Genomic DNA, 18,091 nt, shown 5'->3' with positions numbered 1-18,091 from the left:
GCAATTAAGCCTTGAGAGTTAAAGGCTTGTATAGCATGGAGGCCCTGGCAGGCTGAAAAGGCACAATGAAGTGAATACAGCAATTCTAATAAGGTGATGGCACTTAAATAAATATGAATTATTTTTAGTACAGCACTCAATATGTAATCATTTGCATTTCCAACCATTATGATGAAATCATGCTACCAAAACATAAGATGGTACACTACTTCGCAAAATAAAACCCTAGCATTAAGAACTTCATACTTATTATCTACATCTGCTTATCGGTAATTTGGAGGGGGCATATCTCTTCCAGGCAAGTTTTGATTCTGATAAGAGTTTCCATCAGATGGATTAGGAGAGTAGCTCTGGTTTGGTCCTGGACCTGTTGGGTAAGGTGTGCCTCCACTGTTTGATCCGCTGTTGTATTGGAAATTGGGTCCATTGTTTGGCACTCCTCCATAGTTATGGGTAGGCCCTCCACCCATGTTTGCTGGTGGTACACCTCCTGTGTTGGGAGGCATGTTTGGCTGCTGCATCCCGCCCCCATGGGGTGGCCTTCCCATACCCGGCTGGTGCATCCCGCCTGGGTTGGGCGGCCCTCCCATGCCCTGCTGGTGCATCCCGCCCATGTTGGGAGGACCTCCCATGCCCTGCTGGTGCATCCCGCCCATGTTGGGTGGACCTCCCATGCCCGGCTGTTGCATCCCGCCCATGTTGGGTGGACCTCCCATGCCCGGCTGGTGCATCCTGCCCATGTTGGGAGGACCTCCCATGCCCTGCTGGTTTATCCCGCCCATGCCCGGCTGTTGCATCCCGCCCATGTTGGGTGGACCTCCCATGTTAGGTTGCTGCATCCCGCCCATGTTGGGTGGACCTCCCATGTTAGGTTGCTGCGTCGTCCCGCCCATGTTGGGTGGACCTCCCATGTTAAGTTGCTGCATCCCGCCCATGTTGGGAGGCGGTGGATTCCTCATGTTGGGAGGCCCCCCTGGTGGCATGTTGGATCCAGGGTTCTGACTGTTTTGGTAAGTCTGCATGTCTCTTCTTCTCTCAAAGTTTCTGGATCTATCAAAATTACGAGGTCGGTCATTTCGCCTGTTTCTCTCATTAGCACGAGCATTGTTTCTCACCCACTCCTCATGGTACTTAGGGTCATAAGGTACAGCCTGCCCATTGATAAAAGGTTCCCCTGCAACACATTACAGTGGTCTAATATTAGCAAAAAGCACTGAAGTGGAATAGCTGGTACACATGACCTAAGCAAGAAGATAGACATGTAAAACAACTCTAGTTGAAGTTGCAAACATCTGCAGCCACATGCCACAGTAATGCCTGTCGTTGGAGAAAAAGGGGGCGATTCATTAAATTTATAGCAGATGATCTCCAACTTTTCTCCAGCTTTTCTGTAAGCTGTGAGAAAACATATACCAAGAAACATAACCTAGGTTTTTTTTTGTTTGCTTTTCATTTTGAAACAAATACTGCAAAACTTATCCAAGTTTAATGGCCTGAATGTTATACGCCCATGTGTCGATCACATCACAAACGAAATTAGTGAGTTGAATCAAACATCCAATCCTAACTTTTTAAATACATGATGTTTTTATCTCTTTTCTAAATGAAGCTAATTGGCAGAAGAATGAAATGAAAAAAGAAGCTCTCTAAAGCCTAGAAGCAACAGACTATTACTATTCATCCACATAACAGATACTACAAGTAAAAAATTGAAAACCTATCCTAATATCATACCAAGTGTGACAATCAAAGATAACATTCATGTAGCCTGAAAAAGCTACGCTAGCGGTGACACAGAAAGATGATAGCATTGAAAAACATGGAACTGCCTACCTCCGTAATCTTTATTTCTAACATCCAGATAGGAATCAGGAAGCACCCAACGAACCCTGGGCAGCTCTGCACATGAATGGAAGGAATAAGTGATTAGAGCTTCCACATCTTTACCTTTCATACACCATCACAAAATACCAAAAAATGTGTGTGTTTGTGTGAGAGAGAGTGTGTGTGAGAGAGAGAGAGAGAGAGAGAGAGAGAGAGAGAGAGAGAGAGAGAGAGAGAGACCACATCAACAACTGCATTACCTTTTAGTTTGTACGAAAGTTCTTCCGATACAAGGGCACCAAAAGCATAGTAATGCCTGGTTGAGACAGAATATATCTTCATCCTTGCTTCTTCCTCGCTGCAATTAATACAAAACCATCCATAGAAATAAACTAATCATTCTTTCCAGCTACTTAACATGCCAAACACTTCTCTAGTACTATTAGAGCAAGACAACACCGGTTCACACTTCACACGCAAGGCACACATTTCCAAATAGAAGTATAACCGCAAGGAAGTTCCCTTTTCCTCCTCCTATTCTATTTCTCATCAAGCTATTTATCACAACTGAGTTCAACTAAACTAGGTTGTTTTGGTGTATTAGGTATGGAGGAAAATATTCACATGGAATAACCTTGTTGGATATAAGATTAGGTAACATGGATAGTCCCCGAAGGAGTAATATTTAGTACAAGGATAAAGTTGTGGTGTTCACTTTCGAGTATTAAAAGTTAACAATGATGTCCAAGTGTTGATTGAAACAAAGAGATATGGCATAGAATTTGGGATATCCTGAAAGGAAAATGACTATCACGGAAGTTATTTCCCTCGTTTGTTAGAAAATGTCATATTTTTATAAAGCATTATCCACCAAGCATATGACATGGAGTAAAATTTGTGACACGAAGATACATTCTGTAAGTTATCCTTGTTTTGGTAGAAATGCTTTATTTCGAAAAAACTATTAGGATGAGGGCATGTCTGCTTGGGAGTCGCACATTCATTTTATATATTAATGATATCTGGTTCTTCTACTTCATAAGTATTAATTTAATAAGACTGTCCTCTCTTTTTAATATTATTCCTTAAGCCCATAGGTTTGATTCTATAGAATCTGACCCATTTTATCATTGAACTAAAGGTAGCACATAAACGAAACTGGGCTGGTTTAGCAACTACACTAACAAGTAAGCGTAACAGCACATAATATAACAAGTAAAAAATTGACAGAAGCTAAAATAATAGAATTATTTTAGAGCTGACTTAGTTCTTTTTGCTGTATTATCTTTTGTACTACTGCATCTTCTTGATGCCATCAATAAACAAATTACTTCATCAAAAAAAATAAAAAATAGAATAGTACTCCTAACAATTATAAATTGTTGGCTCATAAAAAAAGGAGAAGAAACTAAAAGCAGAGGACTGAGTCAAACCTTCCAACAATAGTAGCAAGAGTTTTGATGTAACTATCAATAATCTCATCCCTAGTGGGATCACCTTCGGGCTTCTCCATCACAACAAGCCAGTGTTCAAAGTCACAACCGTCAAGCAAAATCGTCTCCTTCGGGGGTCGATTCGACCAGTTAGGGTTCGGGTCATTGAGAGACGATGACGTCTGTCGAGTGGCAAACCCTCGAACAGCAAAAGGCGTCGGCGGCGGAGAGGCGTTTTTTAGATTGGCGGCGACGGCGATAAGAGGTCGCAGGCGGAGGAGAGAGAAAGCAGATAATGAGCTCGGCGGTGCAATAGAATTGTATGAGCGAGTGAAGGCAGTGAGTAGAGAACGAGTCAGATAGCGAGTCGCCATTTTGATACAAAACCCTAGCTCTGTCGAGAGGAAGAAAGACTGATGAGTTGGGAGGGTTTATCGGGTTTTAATAGAAAGTGCGAACGAAAATGACGTGAAAATTACGCCTCTCAAGTTGTTCCCTATAGTTTGGTTTGGTCCCTAATGTTTCAAAATGTGTGAAGTACATCCTCGAACTTTTGATAAGGAACTCTTTTCTTTTGGAAATAGTACCTATATTCCAGTCTCACAACTTTGGTAGAAATGACACCAAGTAGCCACTTTAAAGGTCTGTTATTTAGGAATTAGTCAATATTTTATGAATTTTATTTTTTAATTCAATTTTTCAGGATAAAAGTGTCCTAAATTTGCCTGAAATTAAGATTTTTACTTTAAATTTTCAGGACAAAATAAATATTGGCTAATTACTAAATAGCAGCTCTAAGAATGATTGCTTGTGCACTTCCCTTGCAACTTTTTACTTTTGTTCCTTCTTCTTTTTTGTTTGATAATTTGTGTTTCTCTTCGTTTAATTCATTGAAAATTAACACTGTCGAAGGGTACATTAGATATTGTCCCAAAATAATCACAGCAAGTAGTAAAATCCAGAATCAGCTTAACTGTAAAATGGCATAGCCTTCATAAAATCATCAATATCCTAATTCAATGTATGTCTGCTAAAGGCCTGGATAGTGATTCAAACATGCTCAGGACACGGTAAAAAAAATGTACATGCTAGTCACTTTTCGGGTAGATTTTGAAAAATAATTAGTGTTTTCAGCGTTCGTAGAAAAATATCACTTTTATTACGAAACACCATGACAGCTTCATACAATGTCGAACTTAAACAAACAAAAAAATCCATTATATTGTCATCACTTTTGAAATTCATATAGTGTCATGAATTCAAACAGTGAAATTACATAGCATAGTATTGGATTTCGTCCAGGATACTAAATATCACTTTTATTACGAAACACCATGATAGCTTCATACAATGTCGAACTTAAACAAACAAAAAAATCCATTATATTGTCATCACTTTTGAAATTCATATAGTGTCATGAATTCAAACAGTGAAATTACATAGCATAGTATTGGATTTCGTCCAGGATACTAAATATCACTTTTATTACGAAACACCATGATAGCTTCATACAATGTCGAACTTAAACAAACAAAAAAATCCATTATATTGTCATCACTTTTGAAATTCATATAGTGTCATGAATTCAAACAGTGAAATTACATAGCATAGTATTGGATTTCGTCCTGGATACTTTTGAACTTCTTAATGACTTTTGGATTTGTGGTTATTTTTCAATTATAAGTTCAGAAAATGGTTATTTTTGAACTTTTACCTCATGACACATTGAGTTGAGAATTGAGAACGTACATGGGTTCCGAGTGGGCTTAGAGAGCTAAATGATTCCCTGTATAGGCCTAAAATTTCTATTTCTGTTATATAGAAAAGGAGAGATGGTCGACCACGGGGCAAAATTGTCATTTTTCTCAAAGGAAAAAGTTCTTGTATCTAACTCCATCTCTTTCGACCTTTTTTTTATTCCTCATCCTCCATAGAAACATCTTCCGACTTCCATCTCTTCTGTTCCAACACATCGGAGGAGTACTTCAGTTCTCTTTCTTCAAACTTTCAACAATAATTCTTTTCATCTTCTTATTTATCTATTAAATTTCAGGTATCATTCTCTCAATCTTTGCTCTCATCTCTTTCTTTCTTTGTTTCTTTTTGATCTGTTTAACTATTTTCAATTTCATGGATGATTTTCCTTGAATTGCGTGTTTTCCAACCAGATGATGAGGAATCACTATTTTAAGGGTTATTCTCCGTCCAATTTCATTGTTGTTGCCTTCTTCTCGCTGATTCGCCTCTATCTCTTCTTCTTACGGTATTGACATTTATTATTCTGCTGACTTAAAAACGAAAGGAATATTTAGTTTTACTCCTAATGCATGTTGTTCTTCCGTTTCTTTGCCCTTTTTTCTTTCTTTTTGTATATTTTATATTTTCATGAATTGTGAATCGCGATTATGTTTCCAGGTTCTTCATAACTGCCTCTTTGCACACCCATCACTCTCCATAGCCGAGGGAAAGAAAAATTGGAACTCATGATAACCCAATTTTATTAAAGCACTAAAATTGGTGTATGGGTTGAGATTGACATAAATTGGATAAATTAAGTCGAATAACTATAGAAAAAAATTTGTGCATGTGAATTTTTATTGACAGATGTTATTCATCATTTCATGTCTTATGAAGGGTTAATAAGGCTTAAGATCATTTGGGAACTCTTCTTAGAAGTTGTGTTCGAGCAACATCTGTTTGTTTGAATTTAAATTCGTTTATCTGGCTAAGAATTTAAGGAATAAGGAAGGTATTTTAAAGGGCATGTAATGGGATTGCTTTATATGATGACTCATTATTGTTAGTGGGATTTTAAAGGAAGTTACAATACTGTACGATACAGTCAAATCAACAACAAAAATATTAAATAACAACAACAAACGATATAATCTATTCAAACGTTATATCCATAAAACGATACAATACAATATAGTACAGTACAATACAATACATTATAAGACGATGGGTAACAATGATCCAAACATAGTGTAAGTAGTAGAGTACTGAGGATTGATAGAGATTGTATGAACTTGCAACATTATGCAACAACTTTGAGAAACAGATCGGGGGGGGGGGATGTATGAGAGGAGATCTGAGCCAAGGATGTAGCTTAATTTATTTATTTTACTTTTTATTCTCGGTTTGTTGGCATTTGCTAATATAATGTGTATTCAACAATAAATTATAGTTGTTTGTCTTAAGCTTAAATGGTCTTATTATCAGTTGATGTGTTCATGTAGTTAGGTACTAAATCAGCATATGCTATCTTCACCCATTCTTTTTTTTTTTTTGTTTTCCACTTTTATGCAATTTCATTGGAATATTTTTTAAGTCTATATTTTGTTTAGATATTTTGACCGAAAGTACAAGTGACAGATTGATCTTGCCATCTTGGATACTTGGCTGACTGGTTCACTTGGTTACTTTTTGATAGTTGGTTTGTTCTCTTGTTAGTTCAGCACACGAATGCACATGGGTTATCAGGTTTGTGTATTTATCAATGGAAAATATTATTGCGTTCCTACATGCACTATGCTTTTACATACATATAGTATGTATAAAAAAACATTCTTCCATGATGATTACTTTAACTTTTGTAAATTAAAACTATTATAGAAAACCCCAAAAAGGATTATTTTCAAGGTCATGAAAGCGTACTCAAAGGTCCTCCTCCATCACTTCAAGTGTCAAAGGTTGTGAACTATGTATCTTGGTACACTTCTTTCTATCCCTCAAGGCCTCAACATGTTGTTCTCCACTTCTTTTTTGGGTATAAGTTATTTTCTCCATGTTTATGATTATCATTATGATTATTGATGGTAAGGCCTAGCTCTCTCCGCATTCAGTTACTTGAATCAACTGGTGTGCTTACTTTTGTGCTTTTAATATATTTTATCGCTTTCATATTGTACTTACAAGTTTAATGATCAGCTATATTCTTTTAATATTATGGAACGTATGGTGACTAAATCTAGCATGCAAAAACTTTTCTCCTTTTTAGAAAAGATAGTATTCTAATGCATGAAATAACTAGTGATCGAGGAGGTTTTATATTCATATCTGAAAGTTCTAGCTTTGATGTTGCTTATTATTTGTGACTACAAGAGTTTTTTTAATTTTCATTTGGCTAGATAGGTAGGGTGATTTTTGATACAATAGCATGTAGTAGTATTATCTTTCGGAATTAAATACTTCATAAAATTATACTATTGTTAGATATTGAGTTTTATTTGTGAGTTGAATTACAATAACTCTTTAGCACACTGTATTATTACCATGAGATATTTTCTGTTCTATGAATTCATCTACTAAGATTAAGGACAAATAAAATAAGGAATCAAGGATAGTTTTGCATAAGTATTGTAGAGTATATTTGGTAACTGTGACATGGTATAACTTTGTTTGTTTCCTTGATTTATAAGTCTTTGCAAATTACATATACAAATACACTTATAAAAAAGTACAGTTTATGCAAAAGCGGTGACAGTAACAAACCAAAAATTTGAGAAAGAAAAATATATATATTACCTAGGTTGAGTGTCATTTCAAATATAAGGTGCTCTTCCAGACAGAGTAACATAAAATCGTCAATGGTACTTGGCTGATCAAGCATTAGAAGTTCGTTGATTAACTTTTGATTGGGAAGTTATAGAGTTAGTACCATCTTGAGCTAACTATATCTTGAATAAAATTTTATGTTTGTTTATATCTTCTCCAATATTTCGTGAACTCTAAATTATTTTCGTTTGTTGACTCTGGTAGAAGCTGATCATTCATCAAAGGGAGATTCAAAAGAACCCCATGACCGAGGTATGTATTGGTTCTTGAACACTACCAGCTCACTGAATATATTTAGATATAAAAAATGTGCTATATTGCAATAGTCCTGAAGAGTTTGTACTTGAATTAAACCATATACTCAGTTTTCTTTGGATATTTGACTTATGGAACTTCAGTTTGATACTTTATGTGATAAATACAATAAATAAATCATTTTATCAATGTCGTGAAGCAAAGAAGAAACTTTCGAATTAAAGTCTGAAAAAATTGAGAAAAGCAAAGTGGATCACTTTTTTATATTTCCCTTTTCTTGATGAGCAATCAAAATTTTTTATATTGACAAAGCTCCCACTAATATAATGTTGGAATAACATAAGAGAAATATTAATATCAGTCCATATTTATTTATGCAGTAATGACAAAAAATGTATCGATATATTCACTTCATATCCTTATATGTTCTTTATAACGAATGGACTTTTTGTGTTATTTGGTAGTCATATGATTTTAATGTATTTTTTTCTTTAATTGAGGGTAAGTAAATGTATTGACCAACTTTTCTGGACATTATTTGCATTTCATATAGTTGTCGGCATTAGCTTATCAAAGAAAACATAAGGCTTCACATTTATTTTTCGTTAATTCTTAAGTGGTTTAATCTCAAGGATGGGAAGATCCTATACTGTTTTAATAAAAGATTAGATTTCCGATGCATCTTTAGATTGTAGTAACAGTGTCTTGGCAACTTACTTTGTGCCCTCCACTCTAAAGGGCCATAACTCGATTCTTACTCCGAGTAGTTTGTTTACAGATTGGTTTGTGTATATGCTCTCTCTCTCTCTCTCTCACACACACACACACAAACATACGCGCATGCATATGCACACACACATGTCTTTATGTCATGATATTTTTCAATTCTTGCTATGGGACGTTTATCAGTTAATGTTTTCTATCTCAAAAATGTCTGACTTCTTATTTCTCTTTTCGGAACATGACAAGAAGTTATGTGAAGAGTACCTAATAGTAGATGTTTCCAGTAAACTATGTTATCTCTTTTGTTCATAGTGCAAATACATTTGGTTGATTATGTAGCATATGATGGTGGGTAGGAAATGGAGAGCAAATACATTTGGTTGATTACGTAGCTTGAGTTTGATTTTGTATATAAAGGGAGTAGAAGAAAAGGAAATATTTGCTCGGTTTCAATAAGTCTAGGGAGACAATATACAGTGTTCTATGTTTATCACTATTTTCCAAGGTTAGAATTGTGCTTCCGTCTTTGTGAACTTATGTCTATTCTAAATCATTTATAGTTTTTTAGGATCACTATGTGGATGCAAGATTATACACTAACAAAACGACATCAAAATTCAAAATATTGGGCCCGTGCTATGCACGTACCGAGCCTTATAGGGCCAGACATTTATTTTACTTTCTATATTGAAGGAGTTGAGTCAGTATCGGCAGGTAAGTATATCTCCATATCATCTTTGACTCCCAGTTACTTTCAGTTATTATATTATCAGTTCAGTTTCAGCTTTCAATTATGTTATTGCCTTATATACTCGGTACATTATTTTGTACTGACGTCCCTTTTCTTGCGACGCTGTATTTCATGCGTGCAAGCTCAGATAGATAGACATGTAGACATCCTCAGTAGGTGTTTCAAGAGTTTAGCCTGATCGGTAAGCTCCACGTCCTTCAGAGTTATCGGGTCTAGATTTTCGTGTACATCTTCCGTATGTATGTATATATGTTATGGGTAAGTCGGAGGTCCTGTTCCGATCACAATACATCCATTAGTAGAGGCTTGTAGATATATCCTGTCAGTTAGTGTAGTATGTTTGGCTTGTAGGCCTAGTATATATATTTTGATAGTTTGTCAGTTGTAGTAGTTATGATGGCCTTGTCGGCCTAGCTTTATATTGATGTTTAGTCAGCGCTAGTTTCCATTCAGTTTTATATTTTACTTCGCAAATTGACTTGCAATGTGGCCCCATGGCCAAATTATGACATTATATGTTCAGATTCCCTTAGTCACAATTTGGTACGCTAGGTTAGGTGAGGCACCGGGTGCCGGTCTCGCCCCCAGGTTCGGGGCGTGACAAACTTGGACTTTTTCACGGGTTTACCTCGTTCTCATCGTAAGTTCGATTCTATATGGGTGATAGTCGATAGGCTTACAAAATTAGCTCATTTCCTACCGGTCATATCTACATATACAACAGAAGATTATGCAAAGTTATATATTAAGGAGATAGTGCGGCTACACGGAGTACCAGTATCTATTATATCTTACCGTGGGGCCCAGTTTATAGCACATTTTTGGAGGTTATTTCAGAGAGGTCTAGGAACTCAGGTGAATCTTAGCACAACTTTTCATTCACAGACTGATGGACAAGCCGAGCGCACAATTCAGACGCTCGAGGATATGTTACGAGCATGTGTGTTGGATTTTAAAAGAAGTTGGGATGAACATCTACCTCTTGTCGAGTTTGCATATAATAACAGTTACCACTCCAGTATCCAGATGGCTCCGTACGAGGCTTTGCATGGGTGTAAGTGTAGATCTCCTATAGGGTGGTTTGATGTTGGAGAATCTGGGTTACATGGGCCATACCTAGTTCAGCAGGCCGTAGAGAAAGTAAAGCTTATCCGGGAGCGACTGTTGACAGCTCAGAGTCGTCAAAAGTCATATTCTGACGTGCAACGACGAGACTTAGAGTTCGGGGTTAATGACTGGGTATTCTTAAAGGTATTACCTATGAAAGGCGTAATGAGGTTTGGCAAGAAAGGCAAGCTTAGCCCACGATATATTGGGCCTTATAGGATCATTCAGAGAGTAGGCCAAGTAGCTTATGAGTTAGAATTGCCCTCAGAATTGGAGTCAATCCATCCGATTTTTCACGTATCTATGCTACGGAAGTGCATTCGCGATCCTACTAGAGTGGTGCCCACAGATAATGTACAGATTACGAAGGACTTGTCATATGAGGAAATTCCAGTTGTCATCCTAGACCGACAAATCCGCAAGTTACGAAATAAGGAGGTAGCCTCCGTGAAGGTTTTATGGAGAAGCAAGAATGTGGAAGAGATGATGTGGGAAACGGAGGAAGAAATGAAGTCTAAATACCCCCACCTATTTCAAACTGAATATATGGCTCGAGATGGGATGCTACAACATAACTCTATTCAGGCTAGTAGGTCATCAGGTAAGCTCTAATTTCTTGACTTTCAGTATTTATAATTTATGACTGTGTGAGGCAAAGTGTTGCTATTTATAGACATTGGCCATGTGTGGCATACGTAGTATATTTTCTGGCTGCATGTAGGTTAATTTTAGTCTAGTGTACGGAGGAGACTCTGGAAAAAACAAATTTTCAAAGTCTCTAAGAGTAAAAATTCGAGGACGAATGTTCCCAAGGGGGAAATAATGTTACACCCTATATTTTCGTATGTAAAAGTGCTCCGTGAGCAAACTAATGTATGACCAAAAATGAGATCATCTTTGAAAATATATAAAGTAAGTTAATCATGTTACCTCAGAAGTTACAAATATTGAAGATCATGAACAACAAGTACAAAGAGGGTTGGAAGGTTCAGAAGCTAAAGGAATTGAAGAAAATAATGTTTCGTCAAAAGTCGACAAGTTGAGAATATTATAACATGTACTTGTGGGGTGAGACCAGGATATTTAACATGATAAGGAGGTTATGTTATGAGTTATTTTAGTCGTATAATAGTTGTGTGTTATGTTTTGAAGTCAAGCGAGCGGTGGAACAAAAGTCGATGAAAGTCATCACAAGTTACGTTCATAGGTTTTACTGAAACTTTGGGTCAAATGTAACTGCGATTTTCGCACAATATACTTAGATTTATGGGGTGTTCCACCCATAAAATTAAATATCTATGAGTCTATTTTCTAACGCATTATATCGTTTGTCAATACGATATCGGAGTAGAGAGATATGAGCGTTTTTACGAGACTGCGCATACTGTCACCTACTTGCTTAAACGAGAATCCAAAAATGGGTCAGTTCGGATCGTCCAAATATGGGCCACTTCGGGTCGTCCAAAGAGGCATTTTTAAAGGCCTATCTCCTTCATATATTAGACTGATAATAGGGTATAATAACCAGACATAAGCTCTGCAAAAATCCTCCCAAAATTTCCCACAAACCCCAATTGATTTTCACTCCCTTTCAAGTTCTAATTGGAGGTAAAAACTTAGAGTTTGAAGAACCAAGATAGGAGCTGAGTTATTCAACAAATAAAGTAAGTTTACTGCTCTATTTCATCCATTTTTTCTGATTTAAATGCATAGTAAGTCGTTCTATATTTGTAAGAACTCACAGGATGGTGATCGAAGCCGTGAGTTCGAGTTATTCACTTGTAGCGAACTTTTTTGTGTGTTGTTGAGCTGCGTGTTTTACTACTATTTTGTGGAGTTTTGGAGAAGTAAGGGTGTGGAGAAACACCACATAAATGTAGGGTTTTGGGCTGGTTGTTCGTCGTAACATTTTCGGGTTGTTTGACACTACTCCGGTGGTCATTTTGATGTATGAAGAGATTGGGGTGTGTTGGGCTGTTTTGTAGTATTTTGTGGTATACATAAGGTTGGAAGATAATGTATATATGTTGTTATTGTTGTTTTGGTGGTGTTGGTGTTATCTTGAATTTGGAGGAAGTAAGGATTATAGGGGAGATGATGTCCGTTTTAATACAAAATAAGCTTGTCGTTCATTGTGCTATAGTTGTACCCTTCGTAACTTAATGATAGTATTATTATCGTTGTTGTAGATTAAGGTGAGAAGAGGCGAGTTCAACTTGGTAATTGGAAATATTGTTATAAGGTATGTTAATGCTAAACATTTCCTTCATTTTGACATGATCCCGTAACTACATATATTTGATAACGCAACACAAAGAGAAATTCGTATTCTTGAATTTATTCACATTATCCTAGTCTCAGAAGTTACAGTATTTTTCCTTATCGGGACTTTATATTCAATTGAGTATTATTTTCTTCAAGTCAAGAGAGCAGAGTGTGTGTGTGTGTGTGTGTGTGTGTGTGTGTGTGTGTGTGTATATATATATATATATATATATATATATATATATATATATATATATATATATATATATATATATATATATATATATATAGTATTACAGTATTTTCACCACCATCGAGCTATAATCGGTGGGCAGGCCCCTATTGGGCAACCTCTGATCATATGGTAAGTTATATATACCGAGCCTACTGTGGCCGAGCGCCTATGAGCGAGCCCAGGATGGCCGAGATACAGAGCCTAGTATGGCCGAGCGCCTATGAGCGAGCCTACTATGGCCGAGTAGTTACACGTACCGAGCCTTATAGGGCCAGGCATTTATTTTACTTACTATATTGAAGGAGTTGAGTCAGTATCGGCATGTAAGTATATCTCCATATTATCTTTGACTCCTAGTTACTTTCAGTTATTATATTATCAGTTTAGTTTCAGCTTTCAATTATGTTATTGCCTTATATACTCGGTATATTATTTTGTACTGACGTCCCTTTTCTGGGGACGCTGCATTTCATGTGTGCAGGTTCAGATAGACAGACGGGTAGACATCCTTAGTAGGTGTTTCCAGAGTTTAGCCTGATCGGTAAGCTCCACATCCTTCAGAGTTATCGGGTCTAGGTTTTCATGTACATCTTCTGTATGTATGTATATATGTTGTGGGTAGGTCGGGGCCCTGTTCCGATTACAATGCATCCATTAGTAGAGGCTTGTAGACATATCTTGTCAGTTAGTGTAGTATGTTTGGCTTGTAAGCCTAGTATGTATATTTTGGTGGTTTATCAGTTGTAGTAGTTATGATGGCCTTGTCGGCCCAGCTTTATATTAATGTTTAGTCAGCGCTAGTTTCCGTTCAGTTTTATATTTTACTTCGCAAATTGGCTTACAATGTGGCCCCATGGCCAAATTATGACATTATATATTCAGATTCCCTTAGTCACAATTTGGTACGCTAGGTTAGGTGAGGTACCGGGTGCCGGTCTCGCCCCCAGGTTCGGGGCGTGACATAGTCCATCTGTGTAGCCGCTTCTGCTACTCAATGGTCGCGACTGGTACGAGCTTTGGCACAGCCGCTGCAACTGGCTGGACCTCGCCCGCAGGTAGTGCACTTGGGGTCAAATAAATGGCAGCAGCATGCCTTGGATCCTGAGCGGTAGAGGTCTGTGCTCCCACTCCTGCCTGAGATGTGCCTAGGTCTGTTGGAAATAAACTAGCCTGTGTCATAAAGTCCATGAATCGCAACATATGGCATGTGACCTCCTAAAATCTTGGTGCACTCATGATATTTGTCGTGGTCGGCTCAATTGTAGGCGCCTCATCTCGCTCCTCAATAACGGTATCCTCCGCTGGATCCACTAGTAGTACAACGGGAGCAACTCTAGGACAACCTCATCCTCTAATAGGAGCTGGAGTCCTCCCCCGGCCTCTGCCTCGGCCTCTAGCAATGGGGGAGCAACTCCTCTCCACCCCTTGGTACATCTGCCGTGTACGTTCTCACCATATGTGAGAGAGAAATAGAAACATACTTTGTACAATATCAGTTGCACGATAGGAGATAAAGAAAGAGGTTTCCAAACACCTTATAGGCTCTCGAAGATAAGTACGAACATCTCTGCACCGATCCGCAAGACTATACTAGGACTGCTCATGACTCGTGAGACCTGTGTGAATCTAAAGCTCTTATATCAAACAATTACGACCCAAAACCCATAATAGATCAAGATGGTGCCTAATGCCGCTGTTAGGCAAGTCCACACGAGAACCTCCTATTTAATTGTTCCTTTTTAACTTTTAAAAACAGAAGTTTCCATAAATACACTGAATAAAAGTAAAATCTCATGCAACAGTACACGCTTCTTTCTCAAAGATATCAAGTGTGAATAGTACATAAACCACAGTGATAGTAATAATAAGCACAACAGTGCATAAGCGCTAGAAGCCCCCAAAACCCGGAGCCATAAGTACATGAGGAATCTAGAGAATATACAAAACTAATACCACTATTGTCTGAACTAATGCCAAGTTCAAACATGCTCCGGGTGGTCCGAAACACACCCGAGCCACCCGGGACCCCAAATGCACCAATAAGTCCATAAACATATTAAGGACTTATTTGAAGCTTCGGAACACATAAAACAACACCGGAATCAAAAATCACACCTACAAACCTCATTAATCAATTTCTAAGATTCAAACTCATTTCAACCAACTCTGAACGCATCGAAACATACTTAGACAACTCGTAATGACGCCAAATTTTACGCATAAGTCATAAATCACCATAAGGACCTATTCCAAGACTCGGAATCCCAAACGAACCTTGATTACCCCAAAGTCTACTTCAAACCAAATTTAAAGAACTTGAAAACCTTTAATGTGCTAACTTTCAACATTAAGTGTTGAAATGCTTGCGGATCACCCGAAACTCGATCAGAAGACATGCCCAAGTCCAAAATCATCATACGAACCTATTAGAACCATAAAATCCCAGTTCTGAGGTTGTTTACTCAAAATTTTGACTCAAGTCAAACTTGACCATCTTAGGCCACTATTAAGGAACTAAGTGTTATGATTTCAACCTGAACCCTTCCAAACCTGAACCAACCATCCCCGCAAGTCATAAAATAGTAAAACTACATACGAGAAGTTTTAATTAGAGGAACATGGATCTAGAAAGCAAAACGACCGGATGGGTCGTTACACTTTCTTTCTTCTCTTTCGTTCTATTTTCTTTTTCTTTATATATTCGCTTTCCACAACTCTTAGCCACTGTTGTCCCCATCCTACCCCACGTTCTCTGGTTTTTTGCCGTTAGCTTTGTCGAAAATTTACTGTTGTTCTGTTCATTGCTAGTGCTTATTTACTGAAGTTTTCCCAGTGCTCGTTGTTGTTGCTTCTTCACTGGAGTTCTTCCGCATGGCTTCCTTAATTTTTTCTCTTTATATACACTTGTATGTCACTATATTTCACTGTATATTATATGGTGATGATACTGTATATATGGGAATACACCTGACTACAATGATATGCATATGGCATACACATGATATGTCAACTTGTATGTCACTTATATATTGTATCTATGTATGTGATATATGATATACATAGAATATACATGTGACATACATAAAAATATACTAACTTGTACGTCATTGTTCGTCACCTACATGGTGTATGTATGTCACGTGACATACATGTGATATCCATATGACATAAATCAATTCACCACCAGACCACTATCATTAACCACCATAACCATCGATGAAGAAAACAATAATTTCCAAATTTTTTGGCTTAGTTTTGGGAAAGAAAGGCCATGTGGATACCTCGAAATGAGAATGTTAAAGCAGATACGCTGAAAAATCTCGGATCAACGGGGGATATTACTAAATCTAATAAATCAGTTGTTCACTTGTTTCACTCCACTCTCGACAAAAGGAACAACGAGGTAAATTCAGCCAATTTAACCTGGGATTTGCATAATACTTTTGTAAATTACTTGCAGAATGGTATGTTGCCCAAAGATAAAAAAAAACATTTCATCAACTTAAAGTTCGAGCAGCCTAGTACTGCTTTATCGAAGGAGAACTTTATCATAGGATATTCAATGGTCCTTTAGCTAAGTGTCTCGGACCCGGACAAATAGAATATATGATGAGAAAAGTTCACGAAGAAAATTATAGTAATCATTTCAGATATAATCTTTAGCCCGGAAGCTCATCAGAGCCGGATAGTACTAGTCCTCGATGAAAAAAGATACAAAGGCCTTCATAAAAAAAGTGTGGTAAGTGCCAACATTTTGCACATCAACTACACCAATTGACATAACCAATACATTTTATTCTTTCCCCATGGAATTTTCAATAAATGGGAGATGGATATAGTTGTACTACTACCTCAAGCCCCGGATCAAGTAAAGTTCTTGTTAGTTTTGACTAATTACTTCTCTAAGTAGGTTGAAGTAGGTGCATTTGCAACAATTCGGGAGAAAGAAGTAATAGAATTCATTTGGAGAGACATAAGATGCCGGTTCAGAGTGTCGAATAACATAGTATGTGATAGCAGACCATAATTCATCGGAGCTAAAGTTATCGAGTTCTTTGATGGTTGGAAAATCAAAAGGATCACTTCTATCACCCTACCACAATTGGGAAGACCCATATCGAGTTCGCGGAATTGTCCGTAAAGGTGCTTATGATCTCGAGACCATGGATAGAAAGCAGCTTCAGGCTAATTGGAACGTCACACACTTCAAGCATTATTACTTTTAGAGGATCCAAAATGGCTTTGTCCTGTAATTACATATTTTAAGTTGTTTATTTATTTATAATAACCTTTTTAGATGATATGCATAGCTAGCCCGACTAGATAATGATTATACTAACCCTCGACAACCTCTCGAAACTATAATCATTTCTCGCTAGGATAAAAAATATCTGACCAAAAAGGCTAAAGCATCATCTTCATCTAAAACACTTCTCGTCACCCTTACTTTCTTTTCAGGAATCGGGCCGATGGAAGATCAAATCATCAGGATACGGAGTCTAGCAGCCAAAATGAAACGGTTGAATGATAAGATCAGTGCCCGAGTTTTCATATTTCTAACTCGATCAACAAGGGACTATACTATCTGGAGACATGGAGATCAATTATAAAGCAGAAGATGAGTTTTAAACTTTGGAGAAATTTTGCACAAGATTTACTCTTAGGATGAGTATAACAGTCGAAATTAGATAATTGGTAATGAGCAATAGTATCTTGTGTATCTTGTATCGGGTCCGGCAATGACCATTTTAGTCCTTCTAAATGGCCAGAGTTATTTTTTCGGATATGTTATTCCTTTATTTAATAAAGTCTACTAAAACGACTTATTACTTGGGAGTGTATAAAGATCAGCTATCCCATATGAATTAATGAGAAGTTTGAATATTATTTTCATTATATGGACATGTATCTTATTTAGTTTGTATATTTTCATATACTCTG

At 37.2% G+C, this 18,091-nt stretch overlaps 2 protein-coding genes across 22 annotated transcripts; one reads left to right on the top strand and one right to left on the bottom strand.

Annotated features, from left to right (window-relative positions):
* Positions 1-83: 83 nt before the first annotated feature.
* Positions 84-3,685, bottom strand: LOC107787019 (uncharacterized). Its single transcript, XM_016608536.2, has 4 exons — positions 3,258-3,685; positions 2,085-2,182; positions 1,834-1,899; positions 84-1,174 (listed from the first exon to the last, which is right to left on the bottom strand). The coding sequence occupies exons 1-4, from the start codon at positions 3,629-3,631 to the stop codon at positions 264-266; spliced, it is 1,449 nt and encodes a 482-aa protein (XP_016464022.2). The 5' UTR covers positions 3,632-3,685; the 3' UTR covers positions 84-263.
* A 1,360-nt stretch (positions 3,686-5,045) lies between these two features.
* Positions 5,046-13,961, top strand: LOC107787018 (uncharacterized). Of its 21 annotated transcripts, none has more exons than XR_012704456.1 (8): positions 5,047-5,310; positions 5,426-5,520; positions 6,691-6,740; positions 6,873-6,949; positions 8,019-8,066; positions 9,361-9,506; positions 12,840-12,892; positions 13,632-13,961. XR_012704456.1 is itself a non-coding variant. In XM_075242150.1 (8 exons), the coding sequence occupies exons 2-7, from the start codon at positions 5,426-5,428 to the stop codon at positions 12,842-12,844; spliced, it is 429 nt and encodes a 142-aa protein (XP_075098251.1). In that variant the 5' UTR covers positions 5,047-5,310; the 3' UTR covers positions 12,845-12,892; positions 13,632-13,961. The 21 variants fall into 21 exon arrangements, 6 of the variants coding, with proteins under 6 accessions (XP_016464020.1, XP_075098251.1, XP_075098249.1 ...); XM_075242150.1 differs by having other exon boundaries at positions 9,353-9,506; XR_012704463.1 differs by lacking the exon at positions 6,691-6,740 and having other exon boundaries at positions 5,046-5,310; positions 9,353-9,506.
* Positions 13,962-18,091: the final 4,130 nt, after the last annotated feature.

The sequence above is a fragment of the Nicotiana tabacum genome, chromosome 21, assembly GCF_000715075.1.
Source record: "Nicotiana tabacum cultivar K326 chromosome 21, ASM71507v2, whole genome shotgun sequence".
NCBI lineage: Eukaryota > Viridiplantae > Streptophyta > Magnoliopsida > Solanales > Solanaceae > Nicotiana > Nicotiana tabacum.
The sequence above is the reverse complement of the archived record's forward strand: the minus strand, read 5'-3'. Positions and strand labels throughout refer to the sequence as shown.

Bases quoted from the DNA above. Each gene is read 5' to 3' on its own strand.
- LOC107787018 (XM_075242148.1), top strand. From the start codon at position 5,426: ATGATGAGGAATCACTATTTTAAGGGTTATTCTCCGTCCAATTTCATT. The intron at 5,521-6,690 runs GTATTGACATTT...ACTTTTTGATAG, and splicing joins CTCTATCTCTTCTTCTTACG to TTGGTTTGTTCTCTTGTTAG. The intron at 9,507-13,631 runs GTAAGTATATCT...TCATGTGTGCAG, and splicing joins AGTTGAGTCAGTATCGGCAG to GTTCAGATAGACAGACGGGT.
- LOC107787019 (XM_016608536.2), bottom strand. From the start codon at position 3,631: ATGGCGACTCGCTATCTGACTCGTTCTCTACTCACTGCCTTCACTCGC. The intron at 2,183-3,257 runs GTTTGACTCAGT...TATTAATTGCAG, and splicing joins CTTGCTACTATTGTTGGAAG to CGAGGAAGAAGCAAGGATGA. The intron at 1,900-2,084 runs GTAATGCAGTTG...ATTCATGTGCAG, and splicing joins ACTTTCGTACAAACTAAAAG to AGCTGCCCAGGGTTCGTTGG.